The 20,671-nt window shown below is 40.6% G+C and overlaps 1 protein-coding gene across 1 annotated transcript; it reads right to left on the bottom strand.

Moving 5' to 3' along the window:
• Positions 1–8,139: 8,139 nt before the first annotated feature.
• On the bottom strand, positions 8,140–10,063 carry TXNDC2 (thioredoxin domain containing 2 (spermatozoa)). The gene has a single exon (XM_005866897.2). It carries the CDS (start codon positions 9,971–9,973, stop codon positions 8,573–8,575), a length of 1,401 nt encoding a protein of 466 aa, XP_005866959.1. The 5' UTR covers positions 9,974–10,063; the 3' UTR covers positions 8,140–8,572.
• Positions 10,064–20,671: the final 10,608 nt, after the last annotated feature.

Here is a 20,671-nt window from a genome sequence, read left to right as displayed (position 1 = left end):
CCAAAAGGATCAACGAGGGTTATCAAGATCTGGTATTTAAGCAAGTCAATAAAGTACAGAAGAATCCTAAGAATTAGAAACTAATTTATTAATTTAATTAAAAGCAGAGGAGTATTCAGTTTCATATGTACCTCCAAACAGTTTTCCTAGAGTTCAGCCTATGGGCTCTGAATATTCACTGCATTCAAACAGTTTATTTATTAGCTCTGAATACAGCACATTCCTGACATATGCACCTATCTTTCGCCTTCAACCTGAATATCAATAAAAAACATGTGTATTATATGAACCACACATCATAAATCTTGACTTTTTTTTTGAGCATTTAAGAAACAAATCAGTACCATAGTTGGGGTCTGAAGAAGATAAATGACCAACTTTATTTTAGGATTTTTATATCTGACATAGACATATATGAAAATAGCAATCCAAAATAAAGTGGAATTGTAATTTGGATTTATAAATACTTAAAAAAAAAACACCTCAGATACCAAAACAGAATTTCAAAGCAAGCATCTTTATCATATGAGTTATTCTGAGCTCACAGAAAGAGATCAAGCTTATTAGGGAAAATGAGCAAGGGATCATTAAAATCCATTAATGTTGAATTGTTTCTTTAAGATACTGCTCCAGTTTTTGGCTGTTTCTGATAGGACGACAACACACTACAGTCTAGCCATTGTTAGCTGGTATGTTTTAAAGTAAATCTTCTTAAAGCCTTCCCTGGGAAATGATTAGTCTATCTGCCTTTCCTAAACTAAGAGTCCTTAGCTAACGGGTTGGTGACTTCCTCCTGGATCTCCTTAATGTCAGTGCCAAATATTGATCTATGAGTCATTAGACTTGCATTTAGCTTTGTCTTTCAAACACCAAGGCTTTGTGACCTTCCTGGGGCACAGGACAGAGAAGCAGTCCTTTCCTTCTTCCTCCAGCCCTACCTGTACGATGATCCTCCAGAGGCCAGAGACCCTTCAGAGGCGTTTAGTGAAAACAGCAGTAAGGCCTGCAGGTAGGTTCTGAGTGAGAACAACCCCGCTCTTCTTCATTCTTCCCCATGCCAAATCTCATTTTGAAATACCCACCTTATCCCAGCCGGCGTGGCTCAGTGGTTGAGTATCCTCTTATGAACCCGGAGGTTCGATTCCTGGTCAGGGACCATGCTAGGGTTGCAAGCTCGATCCCCAGTGTGGGGCATGCAGGAGGCAGCTGATCAATGATTCTCTCTCATCACTGATGTTTCTATCTCTCTCTCCCTCTTCCTGCCTCTCTAAAATCAATAAAAAAAATATTTTTTTTAAATCTGCCAAAAATCACATTGGAATTTTCTAGGGAACAATAGACCATAACTTTCAAATATTTGCTGAAGGTAATTTGTTTGAAATTAACATTTCTGCCTCAAAAAGTATTGAACATCCATGGAATATTATATGTAAATCCCCACTATTAAATCAACTGGCTCATACTTGGAGAAAGATAAATTTCAAAAACATCATTTAGAAGGTCAGACCCCCAAACTGTCTTACCCTGTTCATTTCTTTTGCATCCTTCTGAGTATTTACTTCATAAGTGTTTCGTATGTTGATTCATATTTCATGTTATCTTTAGGGAAACATGTTATCATAAGATAATTTGTCATTTGCATAAAGTACAGGGTATTATTTAGTTTTAAGGCCATATAGTTACGGACTTAAGGAAATTAGATAGGATTAAAATGAAGTGAGATGTATTTAAATGGAATTTGATAAGTGCACAGGCTTATTATCAGGTTGGATTTTTTCAGGGGAATTGCTAAGGAGGGATAAGGGTGATTCTGGCCATATTTAGTGTGACTCGACCTGATGCAGTGGTGCCAAATGTGACCCCTGCAGTGGGTATGCTTGTCTGCATAGCAGTTCTCCCTTCCTCCCACTCCCATGTAAGCCTGCTTAGCTCATATGGTTTGATGGCACTGACCCTGCTCCAGGCCTGATCAATCAGAGCACCCCATCTCCCCCAGATACACAGGTTCAGGCATGCGATCCAGTCAATCAGAGTCTTTCCAGGGACTTCTGATGGAGTTAGAAGAGAACAGGCTCACTTTTTCTCTGTGATCATGAACTGTGAAGCCATCAAAAGTAAAATCAAGATGGTCAGCAACGTTGAAAAGTAAAAAATATCAGTGTCCTGATGGAGTTGGTTGAACTCCCCACATCGGCCTCAAGCAGTTTGTCCCCTTAGAATTTCCAGTTTCAAGGTTCAATACACTTGGTGTTTTTGCTGGAACAGGTTTGAGTTGGGTTTCTGTTTCTTGACACCAAAAAACAAATATATCACCTACCCCATGACACTCACAATCACTTAGACAATTCATCTACAAACAGAAAAACTCCTACTGATGTAGACTGTAGGGCTGTTTGTAATATAAAGCCGGGAAGGCCCAGAATGCACATTTGAAACACAGAACCTCAGGTTAAGTTCAGCATTCAAAGACTCTGCCAGAACATGCTTGACCTTGGGCCATTATATTCACTCTCCTTTGCTTCTTCTGACCTCCCAGACATTGTTTTTCCTAGCAGTTTATACCCAATTGGAGTCTTGAAAGTATTCCATTTATTTTTTTCTTTTCATTATATAAGTGAGCAGAAAAAAGTAAGAGTGAAAGAAAAAATGTCCATGTACAGAATTAGTCAACCAACACTTTATGATTTTTATTCAATTTTTTTCATGACTAAACACTTTACTGAGCCTCTCCCATGTATTTTGGGGACATTTTAATGAATCATAGATTTTTCTCCATCACCATTTATCCCCCCTATACCCTCTACCACCTTCCCCACTCCCCTCCCACAATCACCACACTGTTGTCCGTGTCCATAAGTTCTTTCTCTTTTTAAAATTTTTTGCTCAATCCCTTTACCACCCCCAACAGCTGTCTGCCTGCTCTCTATGAGTCTGTTTAATTTTGCTTGTTAGTTCAGTTTGTTCATTAATTCCACATATGAGTGAAATCATATGGTATTTGTCTTTCTCTGACTGGATAATTTCATTTAGCATAATATTCTCCAGGTCCACCCTTGGTGTTGCAAAGGGTAACATTTTCTTTTTTATAGCTGAGTAGTATTCCATTGTGTAAATGTATCATAGCTGTTTTATCTGCTCATCTACTGCTCAAATAGGGATTATTCTTTTTTTCAACATTTTTACTTTTAATTCTCTCTCTCTCTCTCTCTCTCTCTCTCTCTCTCTCTCTCTCCCCAGCAAATTTGGAAAACCTAATCACTCTTTTCCTCATTCCTCACTCCCACCACATTGACTGAAAGAAGGAAGGCCCTCCATCTAATAAATGAAGTTCAGAAATCTGGCCAGACCATTAAAAGGCATATAATCAAGACCCCCACACCTTTGCTCCAGGATAATTCAATAGACTATAACCCTTACTAAATTAACTAGACAGGAGTGACCCTAGTACCCTGGTGGCTTACATACGCAAACTAAAACCTAAGCCTACAATGCCTCAAGATAAAGACATCAAAACCTAAGGATAACTAATCACAAACAGCCACCGAGGCTGTAAGCTCTAGTCAGGCAAATAATTTCCTTGCTATCTTTCCATACCTTCTCCATATAAATCTTTCCCCTCGCTCCTGCCATCAGAGCACTCTCACCACTTTCAGTTTAGCACTACCTGATTGGAATCAATTTTTGTTCAAATAAATTCTTAAAATTTTTAATATGTCTCAACTTATCTTTTAACACCCTGTAAATATGACTCAACAATGAACCCATTTTCTTATCCCTGACAGGTCTTCAAAGCCAATTTGAGAGAAAGGGGGTGAAATAAGGATGCTCCCTACCTAGTAAGGTAAAGTCCTCACTCCATTGAAAAAGCTGCAGCCTTGCCAATAATAGGGACAGTTAGGAGGAGGTTCCTGGAGGAGAAAGGTCCTTATGGGGTTAACCATTCAGTCACTCAGAAGTGATGATGCTATGGAAGTGTGTATCTTTGTCAACAGTTATGCTTGACTTATCAGAAAAATAAGGGAGATGCTATCGTATGGGGTTAACCATTCAGTCACTCAGAAGTGATGATGTTATGGAAGTGTGTGTCTTTGTTCAACAGTTATGCTTGACTTACCAGGAAAATAAGGGAGATGCTATCAGGATTCATACTAGTGGGAGATGTCAAAGGAGATGGACCCACGAAAGCCCTGGCATCTTGTAGGGAACTGGACCACAAAGATCCCCCACAGGTCACGTGGCCCTACTTCTCTGGTGGTGGAATTATTCCAAACTGAGTTGAGACTTAGTAGGAAGCAAATGCTGCTGAGAAGGTGACCAATCCTAGGATAATACAACTCTTGTGGGTTTCTAGAAAGGTGGGTGGAGATCAGATAAAGGAAAAAATGTCCTGGAGAGTAATTGTCCTGAGAGCAAGGAAGCACCTTTAGGAGCTGCAATGTACACAAGATAGGAGCTTGGGGGGAGGGGGGGGATTACCTTGTTGGATGATTTTCCTTGGACTATGGGGAGAGGTTTCTAGGTCCCAGTCTATAACTCCTGAACCCGATTTTTCAATTACAGAAGTCAAGAAATCTAAATGTTTAGCAAGTACACAATGGGGTTTCTATGACCACGAATTTGAGAAACCCTGATTTATAGAATTCCTGAACCACGTTTTATTTGCTCATCCCCCTCCTGCATGGGAGAGCCAATGAGAATTCAACTGACATTGCATTCCTGACCACCCGACCTGCTGGAGGAGGAGCAGGAAAGTCCATGAAATGCAGTTTGCCCTGGAGTACAGGAGCTGGGTGATGGATCCCCACACTCCTGAGACTTCTTTCAAGGCAGAAGAATCATTTGGGGAAATGGACAAGTGGCTTCACTGCCACCTGAGGCCATGATGTTCTAATTTCTTGTTCTACGCTTAAAGGTCTATATTCTGCCGAGGCCAAAGACCCTTTGGCCTTTGGAGAAGCCTTCGTTTTTACTTTGGGGGCTGACTCCAGAGAGGCTCGAGGCAGCATCCCCAGGGTACCACCCCTCAGCTTTTCTGATATGCTACCTGGGATCCTAAGGCTTTCTTAGAAATTATTTTTTTCTTGATGCTCCCCCAGAGGATTTGTTATGTCCAGCCTCTGAGCTTCATCTTAAGCTATTATGAGCTAAACTGAGTCCCTCCCAAAATTCCTATGTTGAAGCCCTCAGAATATGACTGTATTTGGAAATAGGCTCTTTAAAGAGATGATCAAGCTTTAAAGAAATGAGACTGTTAGGGTGGGCCCTAATCCAATCTCAGTGGTCCTTCTAAGAAGAGAACATTTGGACACATGGACTCCAGGGCTATGCGCACACAGAAAGGCAACTACGTGGAGACAAAACAGTAAGAAGGCACCATGTGCCAGGCAATAAGAAAGGTCTCAGGAGAAACCAACCCTGCCAACACCTTGAGCACAGACTTCCAGCTTCCAGACTGTGAAAAATACATTTCTGCTCTTAAAGTCCCCCAGTCTCTAATAGTTTGTTATGGCAGTCCTAGCAGAGTAACACAAAAGCTAACGTTCACAAAATTCTCTGCACCTTTGTTACACTGCTATATTCCGGAAGGGTTTGTGGCAGTCTTACCACTCCATCAGTAGCACTCTTTCCCTACGTTCTTGCTGGCTGTACTATCAAAGTCTGGTTGACTTTTCTTTATAATTTTCTATCTATCAGCAAAAATTCCTTATGTTTATTATCAATTTGTTTTCACTCGAATATGAACTGACTGTGGCTTTTGCCTATTTTTCTATTGGGGTAGTCTATTTTTTCTTACTGATTTACGGGAGTGCTGTCTATAAATAAATGTATTGAATCTCAAGTCATTCATTTGCAAATATTTTTTCAATTTTTTGTTTCCTGCTAACTTTGTTTATATTTTGGTATGAGAAAGCTTAAATTTTTTATATGTTCAAATCTATTTCTTTAATTGCATTTCTATTTATAAAGTCTTTTTCATTCATGAATCAGATAAATGTTTAACTAAATCTTAAATTTTTAAATGATTCCATATTTTATTTTTTATTCTTTAATCCAACTTTTATTTATTTTATTGTCTGGTATGGAAACAGGATGCAAATTTGTTTTTCTCCCAAATGTCCAAATTTTGTTGTGCAAGTCTTTCAAAATAATCTATTCATATTTCATCAAATTGAAATGTTTTCCTTTTTCATATATTACTACCTACATACCAAATTTTGATTCTTGGTTATTATTATGTTTAATTGCTGTCTTTTTCCTTCATCGATACCGTTATTGGTGTCACTACAATTACTATACTAATAATACATTTTACTAGCTGATAGGGTATATTGATCTTCATTACTTCTCAATCAAGACTTTTTCCTACCTACTCTTGGCTATGATTTTTAGTAAATTTTAAGTAGTTTGTCAAGTTATCCCAATGAGCTCATTGAGATGTGGGTTTGTAATTACAGTATATCTACTAAATTAAGAAAAAAAAAATCAACATCTTTCAATTTTTTTTTCTCCAAAGGGGGAAACTAACTGTGTTTCACTTATTCAGAGCTTCTTGTGGTATACCTCTCATAATTTTTACACTTAGTCTTAATAATCCTTACTGTTCTTCTTAGGACTGTTGTTAGATAATTTATTTTAATTATATTTTTATTTTATTTTATTTTATGTTCACTATTGTGAATGAGACTTTTTCCCATAATGATTCCCAATTATTTGTTATTGAGTCAAAATGAAACCATTGATTTTGGGCTATTACTCTTAATTCTGTCACTTTGTTGAGTTCTTTTATCAATTCAAACAGTTTTCCATTAATTCTTATTAAGGCTCTCATTAGATTATCATCATTCACAACCAATATGATTATCTGGAATCTTCCTTTTCATTAGAAATCTTATTTCTCCTTCATATTAAATACTACAAGTGATAACAATTGCTTGGATCATTTAAGGGCATAATTTTCTCTTAATGAGCAAAATAGAATGTCCATATTCAAGCTTTCTGCCAGAAAATGTAACTTTGACCTGGTTACTGTTTGACTGTTATCCCAAGAGTCAAGAAAAATGGTGTTTCTGGTGAATATTTGAAGGACATGAATTGATTCTCTGGTAGTTTAGATTTTATCCCTGGATCAAGCTAGATCATCAGAGAGCCACACTATTTGCTCCACATTTTCTTGACCCAACAGAATTCCCTTTGCGAAGTTGTGCTTTGCCTTCTTACTTTGCCTTATACCAGGAATGGTATAAAATCACCTGAAAGTCTATTATAATTGTTTTAAAGGATTTTTTAGGTCATTGTCCATGTCATCACTTAGTAACCTAAATATAAAGAAAAACCGATGATAGAAATTTCTTCAATACTACAGTCCCAGAAAAAAAAAACCAGTTGATGTAATTCATTCATGTCACATTTTAATTGTTCTAATCTCATCCCATCCCACTCTGTCCTTCCTGGGACATGAATCATTCTTTGTCCAGCATCCCTACACTTTGCATGCTCCCCATGCAGTTGTCACTGAGCAGCTGCTTGGTTATCAGATCGACTATTGAGGTATCACAGCACTTGTGTTCAAGTAACCTTTATTTTGCTTAATAATGGCCCCAAATCACAAGAGTAGGGATGCTAGCAATCAGATATGTCAAAGAGAAGCCTTTAAGTGAAAAGGTATGTATGTATAGAAAAAACATGATATATATAGGGTTCGGTACTACCTATGGTTTTAGGCATCCACCGGAGGTTTTGGAACATATTTGCTGTGGAAAAGATGACAGACCAAGCCATCATTTGTGACCCAGACCTGGGCCTTTGAGTTCTGAGATATCTGGGAACAGGTATCAGAAACCTAGTTACCAAGGAGACAAAACAGGAACTTTGCCACCAGGGAGTTGATGTCACAATGGCACCAAGGATCACACTAACTTAAACCTGAATAATAAAGCTCTTGGCCTGAGAAACCAGAGTTCTGAGCTCTGTCTCAGACTTTGTGGGCACTGATTAGTAAAACAGAGGTCTGGACTTGAAATCTGGAAGCATGGCCTTGGTGTCAGCTCTGCCACCAATGAATCAGGGCTGGCAAGCCCATGGAATTTCCCGGGGGCTCCATAGCACTCCCCTCACAAGAAAAAGGTTAGATATGGTATGTGACTCTTTCAGATTCTGTATTTGCAAAAATATCTTATCAGAAATCCCAAAGGTATGTGAACATAAGAAGTTTCTACTCATCTTTAAATCATGAACTTCTAGAGAATTGTCTAAATGTCCAATGTCTCTGCTAATAGGAAATGAGCTGAATTTTCAAGGGTGAGTGGGGAAAAAAATTAAGATAAAAAAGTAGGGGACAACTGGACTTCCAATATCCACCAAAGGAAATTCTAATATCACAGTTTTCTATTAAGAAAAATATGGCCACAAGATGCTTTAGTGCTTTGACTAGTTTTTGACATGGGTAGAGTTAACATTTATAATTTATAAGTAGGTATCATTTGGACATACACTTTTGTTACACTTCTTTTTTGTAAATAAAAAAAATCATACGCCATGAACAGTTGACTCTCTGTAATGCTTTCAGAATGCACTACTTTAATTCTGCAATGATTGTTTCAAGGTCTTCCTTAAGGGCACCACAAAATTCACTCACCTTTTCTTCTCTTTTATAAAACTGAAAGGTTGGGACATAAACGATCCCACGGTCTTGCACTAGCTCCTCACAGTCATCAACATCTACTTGCAGGAACACTACATCCTCGTGCTTCACAGACAGGGAACAGAAAAGGGGTTTGATGGTCCTGCAAGGCATACACCACATGGCTGAGAAGACCACGGCCACCAGCCTCTCCCCTGCCTCCTTGAGCGCCAACTCAAAATCCTCTTTGCTCAGGATCACTTTCACCAAATCGACCTTCAAGAGCTCCACTGTTTCTTCTGCCGAGATGTCACCTTCCCCAGGCTGGATGGCTTCTTCTGAGGGCTTGGGGGTGTCACCCTCCTTGAGCTGGATGGCTTTCTTCTCTGAGGGCTTGGGGGTGTCACCCTCCTTGAGCTGGATGGCTTTCTCTGAGGACTTGTCTTCCTTGGGCTGGATGGCTTCTTCTGAGGACTTGGGGGTGTCACCCTCCTTGAACTGGATGACTTTTTCTGAGGACTTGGGGGTGTGGTCCTCCTCGGGCTGGATGGTTTCTTCTGGAGATCTGGAGGTGTTGCCCTGCTTGGGTGAAATGTTCTTTTCTGATAGCTTGGGAGTGTTGCCCTGCTTTTGCTGAATGGTTTCTTTTGGAGATTTGGAGGTGTCACCTGGCTTGAATGAAATGGATTTTGCTGATAGCTTGGGAGTGTTGCCCTGCTTAGGTTGAATGGTTTCTTCTGGAGATTTGGAGGTATCACCCGGCTTGAATGATATGTTCTTTTCTGATAGCTTGGGAGTCTTGCCCTGTTTTGGCTGAATGGTTTCTTCTGGGAATTTGAAGGTGTCACCTGGCTTGGGTGAAATGTTTTTTTCTGAGGACTTGGGGGTGTTGTTCTTCTTGGGTAGGATGGGTTTTTTTGAGAAACTGGGGTTGTCACTCTGCTTGGAAGGGATGGTTTTTGCTGAGGAACTAGGGGTGTTACCCTCTTTAGGAAGGATGCTTTTTGCTGGTGATATAGGAGTACTGTCGTGCTTAGGGGGGCTAGTTTTAGTTGGAAAATTGAAGATGTCATCCTGCTTAGGCGGGATGGGTTCTTCTGAGGAATTAGCAGGGTTATTCTCTTTGGGAAGCATGGTTTTCCCGGAGGAATTAAAGATGTTGTCCTCTTTAGGCAGGGTCGTTTTGCCTGGGGAATTGGATGTGTCACCTTGCTTGGGCTGCATGATTTTCCTTGGGGAATTGGGAGTGTCGCCTTTCTTGGACTGCATGGTTTTTGTTGAGGAGCTGGAGTCACCCTGCTCAGGAAGAAACGTGTCCTCGGGTTGTGGAACTTTGGAGTCCTCTGCAGGCATGTGCTGTATGCTGTTGACATCGTGGGCAAAGGCTTTCTGGGTGAGGGCTGGATCCAAGAACTCTGGGGCCAGAGGAGTCACATGGCCGGGCAGAACCTGTAATAGTGGACTCTCTGAACAAAACAGCAGATAAAATAAAATGCAAAAGAAAAAACCAAAAACTTTGATCATATACTCCAAAGAAGACCTGTGTCATCTTTAGAGCTCACAAACATAGTCTTATAACGATGTATTAATTGGAATAATCACATTCAACAAAAGGCCAAGCATCATGTGATTACATGTATCTTTTATGCAGGTTTTTTTTAGACTACAAGTTTCTCGGCTTAGTCTTATACCTCATACTCCCTAAGCACATAGGTCCCTTAAGGCAATACCCTTCCCTCCCTCTTACCAGTAGGATCACCTTCATGTGTTTCTGGTTGTTTGTCAGATCTCATGTTCAGTTCTTCCTGGGATCCAACTTCATCACTTTCCACTCTTACTTCATAAATGCCTCATAGTGAAAACAAGGCTGTGCCCTCCAACTTTTCCAACCTATTCAACCTAATATCTTAGAATGAGTAACAACTTATATTTGTGTAGTTACAGATGGTTTTCCATCTCTGTACTGGAGAGTTTCATGACAGCCTCAGTTATGGTGGTCGCACTGTGCATGAGGCTGCGCCTGGTGCCTGATATGCATTCATAAGCATTATTTTCTATAACACAACAAACCACTGAGGTAAGTACCATTGTGATCCCTCGCTTTACAAATGAGAAAACTGAGCCTGAGAGAAGTTGCATAACTCCCTCAAGGTCACAAAGCTAGTATGTGGGGCAGGTTCCGAGGCCTCACTCTGAATACTACACTGTGTTGTACTGTTTGCCAAGTGCCCTGTCCAGGATGGGTAACTTGAAGCCAACTTTCCTACAATCTCCCTCTAGGATTCTCCAGCTCCAGTTTCCCCTTTATGACTCACCCACTGTAACCATCTCCTCCTAATCACAATTCCCTCCTCTGCCAAGTCCTGCCTGACTGTCAGAAGCCCTGTTGGAGCTATTTGGATGGGAGTAGATGGTGACACAGAAGGAATTCCCTATTTAGAGGAAGAAATAAAAACTTCACCCCTTCCATCCTGGTAGGTGGGGAACCAAGAGAATAGATACATGTGTCCTGGCCTCCTCTCTCCAGGTAGAAACCTTAGCACGGATGCAGGTTAGATGTGTTCGGAGGACAGCTGAAAGCAGAGCAATATTTGCCTCATTCCCCAGCTGGAAGGCCACAAATGGCTCACATCCACATGGACTCCACCCGCATCAACACTGTAGTGTGGGCCTTTGGCAGAGGGTGTGACCTGGCGTGCACATGCCAGGGATCCGGAAGTCCTGCACGCTCCGCAGTGGGGCTGTGAGGATTCTGAGAAAGCCAGAGACCCAGCAGAGGCTTCAAAGAGGAACAAAGAAGCCATAGTGTAGGGGGTTTTGCAACCAGAAGCAAGGACTAGAGCCACAAGCTCTATCAGTAGGTAACCACACAGTGGCCCATCCCCTAGATGTAATCAGGGGTCCTCTGTGGTCCTCAGACTAGGGACCAGACCAACAGAGGCAGAGGGTCCGGCAATAACTATTCCACATAGGAAGAACTGGAAAGACCAAATTGCTACCCAAATAAAAAAGTATTCTTTAGGTTGAAATACCACAAATAGATTTAATTTATGTCTCTGCTCCTCACCATCCCTCTTCAAATTCCTTTGAGATAAGGAATTGGGAAGAGAGGAGCCATTGAAGAAAAATTTTAAAGTCACATTATATCTGTACATCGTAGTATTGAGTGAGGAAGTGAGGAACTGTGATCCCATTACATTTATACTTGGAGATTTGAGTTGTGTTTTAGGTTCAGCAGAACTGTTCCAATTATTCCTGCTCTTCATTCTGCAATTCAGATGGATTCTAAGCAACTTGAAATATTGACACCTCTGAATAATCTTCATCAACTTGTCATAAAATGTTTTTTTCTTTCAGCACAAGCTTGCCCCCAAATTGCTCATGAGCCCTTATATCAGTCCAAGAAAACAAATAATCAGCTATTTTAGACATAGGAAGATTAAGTATAAAATAGCTAGAAAGACTGCCTTTAGGCAAGGTTTCCAGAGCTTATTCCTAGTTGCAAAACAGGCCTCCCAAGGGGACTTCAGCCTCCATGATATCAGGAAGGTAAGGAATCCTAAAGTCACTGCTAAAACTGTTGACTTCAGGAACTTTCTGCTATAGCTGCAATCCAGAAGTGAGTCAGTCACCCCACAACTCCCTCTCAGCTCAGAGCTAGAGGTCAATGCTGGAGTTCTGCTTCAGCGTCCCTCACCAGTCCCCATCACAGGGCCCCTGCAGAAAGGGACAAAGCTGCAAGATAATGGCCTCCTTTTCGTGCAGGTTCATCTATTGGTAGAATTTAATTTGCATCCAGAAACTCGGCTGCAGAGGAGTCAAGGAAATGTGGCATTGAGTTTCCCAGCCTCTGCGGTGCGGGAAGCACACTAGAAGCTGGAGTAAACACTGTGTGGAAATTCATTTCTACCACATATCATGCCTACATGATGGTCTTTTTTTATTCACCATACTGGCATAATTTTTTAATTTACATATTCATAATAGAAAAACTAGAAAACACAGATAAGTGGAAAGAAAATAAAAATTATTCAGAGCACTAATCTTCAGGTGCCATTGTTAATATTGTGAAGTATAACTTTATTTGCTGAAGTGATCAGAAAACAATTGGTTGTGTAAGTCATTGCACAGGCCTGGATTCAGTTTCTCTTGGGTTTTACTTGGTTCACACACAATATCCCACTTTCCTTTAGATCAGGGGTCCTCAAACTACAGCCCGCGGGCCACATGCAAATACAAATATTGTATTTGTTCCCGTTTTGTTTTTTTACTTCAAAATAAGATATGTGCAGTGTGCATAGGAATTTGTTCATAGTTTTTTTTTAAAAAAACTATAGTCCGGCCCTCCAACGGTCTGAGGGACAGTGAACTGGCCCCCTGTTTAAAAAGTTTGAGGACCCCTGCTTTAGATCATCCTTCCAATCCAAAATACATTATTGTGGGCTCACATGAAATAAATGAAGCTATAGATCCATTTAAATATCTATTAGAGGATTATTTTTTACCTAGTTTCTCAGTGTTATAATAGCAAACACTGAAAAAACTCCTAAAACATTCTAAGTGCTTTGAATGTCAAGGCAGATTAGTAAATTGCTTACTACTCCTTTTATTTTCCCAGTTTTCAAGAATAGACATTTTCATAGAATGCTATGAAAAACAGTATGAAGATTCCTGAAAAAAATAAAAATAGAACTACCATATAAGCTAGCATTTCCACTTTGGGGTATTTATTTTTTTATATAAAAACAATAATTAGAAAATTTATTGTAGCATTATCTACAATAGCCAAGATATGGAAAACACCTAGGTGTCCATTGATAGATGAATGGATAAAGAAGAAGTATCCAGCCTGGCCAGAGTGGCTCAGTTGGTTGAGCGTCGTCCTGTGCACCAAAGGGTTGCTGGTTCGATTCATGTTCAGGGCACATATCTGGGTTGTGGGTTTGATCCCCATTTGGGACACAGGCAGAAGGCAGCTGATCAATGTTTCTCTCTCTCTCTCTCTCAGAGCATGTCCTTGGTGAGGATTAAAAAAAAAGAAGCTGTATCTATATGATAGAATATTACTCAAACATAAAAGAGACTGCAATATTGCCACTTGAGACCTAGAGGGTATTATGTTAAGTGAAATAAGTCAGACACATAAAGACAAATACCCTATGATTTCACTTATATGTGGAACCTAAAAAACAAAACAAATAAAACAAAACAAAACAGAAACCAACTCATAGATACAGAGAACAAACTGATGATTACCAGAGGGGAGCGGGTTGGGCAGAAAAGGGGAAGGGGGTTAAAACTATAAGAAAGGAGACATTGCCTTAGCTGGTTTGGGCTCAGTAGATAGAATGTCAGCCTGTGGACTGAAGGGTCCCCGGTTTGATTCTGGTCAAGGGCACATGCTCGGGTTACGGGCTCGATCCCCAATAGGGAGCATGCAGGAAGCAGCCAATCAATGATTCCCTCTCATCATTGATGTTTCTATCTCTCTCTTCCTATCTGAAATCAATAAAAATATATTTTAAAAAAATAAAAGAGAATAGACATTAATACTGAAAGAACATAATTTTTTTTAAAATAATAAATGAATGCTTTTCTTTTCTAACTCCAAATGGCTCATCATGGAGAGGATCTGTCATGATTAATCAGTATTGTATCTAAGGTACGAATCTTGTGCCTTTTTACTGGCTCTCTGAGTTCGTTATTCCATGCATTCCTCATTAGTTCTGGACACAGTGGTACCTGTGTTTTGCTCAAGGGAGGGTGGATTATTGACTTTACTCAGTTCCTTTGTTCTAATATTTAACCCCAACATTATTGTGATTGAAAAGACTTCTAGTATAATATTTAAAGCTCTCCTGTGTAAATATTTACTGGAAAATTCAGTTTGGATCTGCTTTGGTAAGATCCAGATCAGGTGTAAGCTTGTTGATGTTTTAATGCTAATATGCTGCTATAAAGCTTGAAAGTGCACATGACCCCTCCTAGTGCAGGGACAGTGCTCTCTGCACATGGTTCCTGGAATCTCCCACTGCTCACCTTCTAAAGGAAACCAGACAAGCAAGTTAACAAACTAGGAGCGTACCTGCCTCTGGAACAAATGGCACCCATAGCAGAGTAGAGCAGAGCTTCAGGTCTCATTGAACGCCTCGCGGTGCATTAATTGTAGCTTTGATGTTCAGAATCATGACACTGAACTTCCTGGGAAGGGCCCAAGATCATTCTCACCATAAGTGAGTGTGGCTTCAGAGGGCACTTAATGAATGGATGGTAAAGGCATGAATGAATTACAGCAGGTACAATGGGAAACAGTTGAAAGTTTAAATTAAAACACTTACTTTAAAAAATATTTTTGATAAAATTATCTTTTTAGCATCTGACAGATCTCCATTCCCACCTTGACCCCTAAATAAATAAGAGAAAGGTTAAAAAAAAACTATTGCCATAAAACTTTTCCAAACTATCCATACCAAGTACAAAGTCAGAATATTGAAAAACAAATGTTTAAACCTAAAAAGAGTGAAATGTTACATAACCACCTGGTCCCCTCTTGTCAGCACCACACATTTAGTGAAATGATGTCACAAGGCATAAACCTTTCCTCCCCAGTCCAAGTACAAGGTTCTTGAGAGCAAGGGACATTGCGCTGGCATCTCAGTCTTTAGCTTGGCATGCAACACACAGACACTCAAGAGAAACTTTCACTGTAAGACTGAAGTGCCATGTGAGTGTCTCTTTTTTTGAAAAATATGTTTTTATTGATTTTAGAAAGAAGAAGGGAGAGGGAAAGAGAGAAAGAAATATCTATGAGAGAGAAACATCGACTGGCTGCCTCCTGCATTTCCACCCCACACCCCCGACTGGAGATCAAGCCCACAACCTGGGCAGGTACCCTGACTGTGAATCAAACTGGCGACCTCTTGTGTATGGGATGACGTTTAATCTCTTGAGCCACACCGGATGGGCAGTGAGTTTCTCTTTTTTTCTGGACCCCCCACAGTATTACCTAGTTAACTTCCTGGTCCTCTGATACAATACCGAGAGTAGAGAATAGAAATGACAATTTATTCTAGATTCACTGTGTTTAGTGCAAAAAAAGTACTATCTTTATTAAACATTATTTGACTTTAACTTATAGACTAACCTGCGATCTCAAACTCTACAGTGATTAGAAGAAGGGCTGTTATTCCCCCTGGAGGACCAGGGAAAATTCCTAGGAGTGTTTCCCAGCCCCCAGAAGCTGGGTGCACTGACAGGCAGAGAAGAGAAAATGGAGATGCCCTTCGTAGTGGGGAGAGAGCGGCCACAGGTGAAGGTGTCAGGAGCCGCGGCCACAGCCTCTGACAGGCAGAGACAGAGGCTGGGCTCAGAGGAGAGGGACATTTTACCACAGGCTACAGCATTGGGATTGTATTTAATTTGCAGTAAGTTGTCACAGAAAGTAGTAAGAAAATGGTAGGCTGTGATCTGTATGTTAGCAGATTCACTAATAGCGTATCCAATGATAGATCTGAGGGCCAAACACAGAATTCAAAGAGATCTGTTATGTAACAATCACAACAGTTAAGAGAAAACATAGTAAACATAGGACAGTAGAAAGAGGCTAAGGAAGTTCAAGAAATTCCAGAAATAGAATTACATCATCTGATAGATGCTTGAGGGGAGCTGAAACTGACTCTCAAATGTGAGGCCCGAGCCGCTGAGAGGATGCAATGCACAAAGTGCACGGGTGACAAGGTGGAGCGGGGTCTGTGCGCCTGGAGGGGCACTGGTACCTGAAGCAGAATGCCCACTGAACACATCCAGCAGGCGGCTGGGAGCAAGGTCTGATATCTCAAAAGAAGCCAGGCCAGACCAAAATTTGGAAGCCAGAGGCAATAGATGAAATAATAAAATTAGATGAGATCAATAAGGAAGGGGGCATACATTGAGCAGATTCAGGAGCATAAATGTGCAGGGAGTAACTGCATTTAAGCAGATAAGAAGTCTAAAGGCACAGTGTGGAAGGTGAGGAAAGGGGTGTCACGATGAGAGGTCAACAGCCTCAAATGTCCACAGGGAAGTGGGGAGAGAGAGGTGAGCACCGATAATTTTTGAAAGAGCACAATGGAGGATAGTGGCCAAATTCCAGGGAGAAGGGAATAGAAGATCAAAGAAGTAGAGGGTCAAGATTATCTTTTCAAAATGTCATTAGTGTGAAGGAAAAAGAGGGCAGCTTGATGGGGAAAAGGAGATGGATGGCAGTTGATCAAAATTTGTGCATATATGTAAGTTGATGAGAAGCGGAAAACAGTGCCAGGGGAATTTTAAGATGGAAGGAGTCAAAGAAAGCTTGGCACGTGCTTTAGAAGTGAGTTGGGGTCCTTTTCCAAAGGACCAGGAAAGGAGAGGATAGGTACACATCTAGGGAGAATTCGAGGTGAAGGAGAGCAGAGGAAGCTGGCCACTCTCCGGTCATGCAGGCCCAACCGGGGACACCGCGTTTGGCACCGGGTACTCAGAAGCAAATTCAGGGCCTTAGGCCCTACAAAGTCAACATTGCCAGACTCTGATGCAGAAGTCATTTCAAAAAGCCAGTTAAGAACTTCAGTCAGGCCTGAACGGTAGTGTCAGCACTGAGGGCAGGGCTATGGGAAAGATAAATCAAGCCGCCTGAGCAGTAGGGTCCAGGAGAGTCACTCTAGCAGTTTGGGATCAGAAAAATAGTTCAGTGAAACCAGCAAATCTAGTTAATGGAGTGATTCAGCTCTTTCAGCCTGAGCTGGTTAACCCTTAGCTCCCAGACAACACTTCCTTCTGAGATGCAAGAATGATAGCACGGGCATTGGCATAAGTGGAATTGCCCTTCCCACTAACTATAAAATTGAGAAAGTCAGTTAAGTTCTCCACGCTCCTTCTAGACAAATGAGAACAATTGTGCATCCTTCTCAGATTGTTTTGTGGATAAAATGAGATGCCATTGGAAAGTATGTAGCTCACAGGAAGTATTCAATGAACAAGAATTTCCCTTTCTTCATTCCTTTATATTTACAGTACTTATAATGAGAGTAAAGAAAGGAGAAAATGGAAGCACTGAGAACAGGGCTGGCATATTGCAAATGTTCAATAAATGCTAATTATCATCATGATGATTATGCAGCCATTAAAAAAAAAATAAAGTGCATCTGTAGATGCTGATACGTATGGAAAGAGCTCCAAATTATATTGATTGAAAAAAGCCAGAAAAGGGGTTGTTGCCAGAGGTGGTTGGCGTGGGATGGGGGGATAGAATGAGTGAAGGGGATCAAAAGGGACATACTTTCAGTTATAAAATATGTACATAGCTAGTTAAGTCCTGGGAATCTAGTGTACAGCATGATGACTATAGTTAATAATGCTGTATTATATATTTGCAAGTTGTTAAGTAAATTTTAAAAGTTCTCACCACAAGACAACAAAGTGTAACTAAGTGAGATAACGGATGTTGACTAAACTTATTGTGATGATCCTTTTGCAATAGTATAAATATCTAATCATTATCATATACACCTGAAACTAAATGTCAATTATACCTCAATACATTAAAATTTTTTAATTAAAAAGGAGAAAATAATTGTAGCTAACTTTTTAAAAAATTTATTGATTTTAGAGACAGAGGAAGAGAGGGAAAACATTGATTTGTTCCACCAATCATGCATGCATTGGTTAATTCCTGTATGTGCCCTGACTGGGGGTGGAACCCGCAACCTTGGTGTATGGGGAGGACACGCTAACCAACTGAGCTACCAGGACAGGGCGTAGCTAACATTTTAATTTGATCTTTCTTACTAGTCCATGGTCTTGGGCAATTTACTTAACCCCCTATGCCTCTGTTTTCTCATCTGTAGAAAGGAGATAACAATATCTACCTCATACGGGGGAGGGGGGGGTGAAAACAACAAAAGGTAATATGATGTAAAACACCTAGGACAGTACCTGGCACATAGCAAGTCGCTATATTCGTGTTAGCTATTATTGTTTTTGAGCATTTGCTCCATCCAGGAGGATAAGAAGTGTTCTCTGCAGAGTGAAACCCCTGCAGCCCACTCAGGAGGTGCAGTTAATGTTGACCAGTCATGTAAACAGCGCCCCCTGTGGTTGCCTGGAGCTCCCCAATGGGAAGGCCTCTTCACACGCCTCTTCTCATTCAATCCTCATGACACACCTGCAAGGCAGACAGATGTTCCGGGCCCACAATACCTACGTGACAACTTAGGGGCAGATGTTTTCAGAATTAAGAATTTTGTTTGGATTTTATTAAAGTTATACAGTGCATCTATTACAGAACATCCAGCGGAGCCACCCCTGGTGGGATAAATGATGGTGATAAAGAACATCACATCAGTTCAGATCTGGTTTTACTGCCAAATGACTTCGTATGAAACTGAGAAAAAAAATCTCTGCTTTTTGGATCCCAGAATTGTGGAGAAGTGTATATATGAATTATTTTCTGCATTTACATTGGAGGAAACTGAGGCTTAGAGAAATTAATCTGCCAAACATCCCACTGCCAGCAAATTACAGAGCTTAGAGTCAAACTCAGGTTGTGTCTGATGCTTTATTTCTTTATCTTAATCTCTATACTCCATTGCTTCCCAAGGAAAGAAACAGAAATAAGAAAGTGGCAACAGAAGGACAAGCAAAAAGAACTCCACCCACGTCCAGGGCACAGGTTGAAGCTATGGCACAATCACAGCCACGAGGTTCTCTGTGCTGGTGCCTTATCCAATGATGTCACTTAATCTTGACTCACGCTTGTGATGTGGGCACCATCCCTGTTTTACAGGAGGAAGCTGAGGTTCAGAGAAATGGAGAAACTTGTTCAGGATCTTACGATGAGTCAGGGGTGAGCTGAGTCCCAAGGCCCCATTCCTACCCCAGTAGTCACTGTGCCTCCCCAGGCAAGCTGCTCTTTCTGCCCTTGATGGAACATCTCCTTCTCCTTCCTGTCATTCTTGTTCTTCTTGTCTTTCCCCTTATCTTTCTTTCCTTGTAAGCTTGGAAATTACACATATCTGATGGAGCAGGGAGCGCTAGTCTAGCATGGACTCATGGTGGCCCTCCACAAATACTGGGTGGGTGGATGGGTGGATGGGTGGATGGATGGATGGACAGATGGATGATTTTATGAAGAGAGCTGTGATAAGGTACTTACCCAATAACTCCAGAGTTTTCTGCCCCACCTCCCTGGTGCTACCGCCCATCTTGCTACATGGGTAGGAGGCTAAACCAAAAGAACCATATGTCCCAGTTTGCCTGGGACTATCCGATTTATTCCTGTTGTCCCATCTTGATATTAACAGCATCCCCTTCACTCTCAGATGTGCCCCAATTTAGGTAAAACTAGGTATGACTAAATTCCACTTTCTGTATTAGACAGAATAGGGGATCAAGTAGAAATTAAATTATTACAGAAAATAGAAAGAGGTATATTTTTGTACCCTTGAATTTTTGTACCCTTGAATTTTGTAACACTTATTTCTAATACTGTAATTTTTAATGATCACAGTATTCTATTTTAGGAATATAATTTAGTTAATTAATTTCATAGCATAGGGCATTTGAATTATTCCAAGTTTTTGTCACTATAAATGATACAGGACAAACACCTTAGTCTGTACATATCACTAATTAATTACACGTATGCAAGCCAGCTACTATGTCATGAGGTCACTTTCTAAAAAGCTTGTACCAATTTATACTCTGACCAGCATGTTTGAGAGTAGCCATTTTCAGTATAACTGTTAATGCTTGGTATTATCTGTTTGGTTTTAATAGACACTGGAAAAGAGGGGGAAGATAGCTTCATATCTGTACCATAAGCCCATTGAACTCCATGTTGCTGCAGCATCTCAAAACTTTAGAGAAGATGTTACTGGAGACGGATGCTCATGGGTTTAGGATGAGGTATCCCACCTCCCTTAATCATCAGGCTTGCTCTCAGGACCATCCTTATCTGAATAAGAAGTGTTCTCCAAGTGTAACAACTCGTAGTAAATGCAAAATAATGGCTTGTTTCCTTATAAAATCAGA

This window comes from Myotis brandtii, unplaced genomic scaffold (assembly GCF_000412655.1).
Source record: "Myotis brandtii unplaced genomic scaffold, ASM41265v1 scaffold240, whole genome shotgun sequence".
Taxonomy (NCBI): domain Eukaryota; kingdom Metazoa; phylum Chordata; class Mammalia; order Chiroptera; family Vespertilionidae; genus Myotis; species Myotis brandtii.
Note: the sequence above shows the minus strand (reverse complement) of the source record. Positions and strands in the feature narration are given on the sequence as shown.

Coding starts and splice junctions, on each gene's coding strand:
- TXNDC2 (XM_005866897.2), bottom strand. CDS start 9,973: ATGCCTGCAGAGGACTCCAAAGTTCCACAACCCGAGGACACGTTTCTT.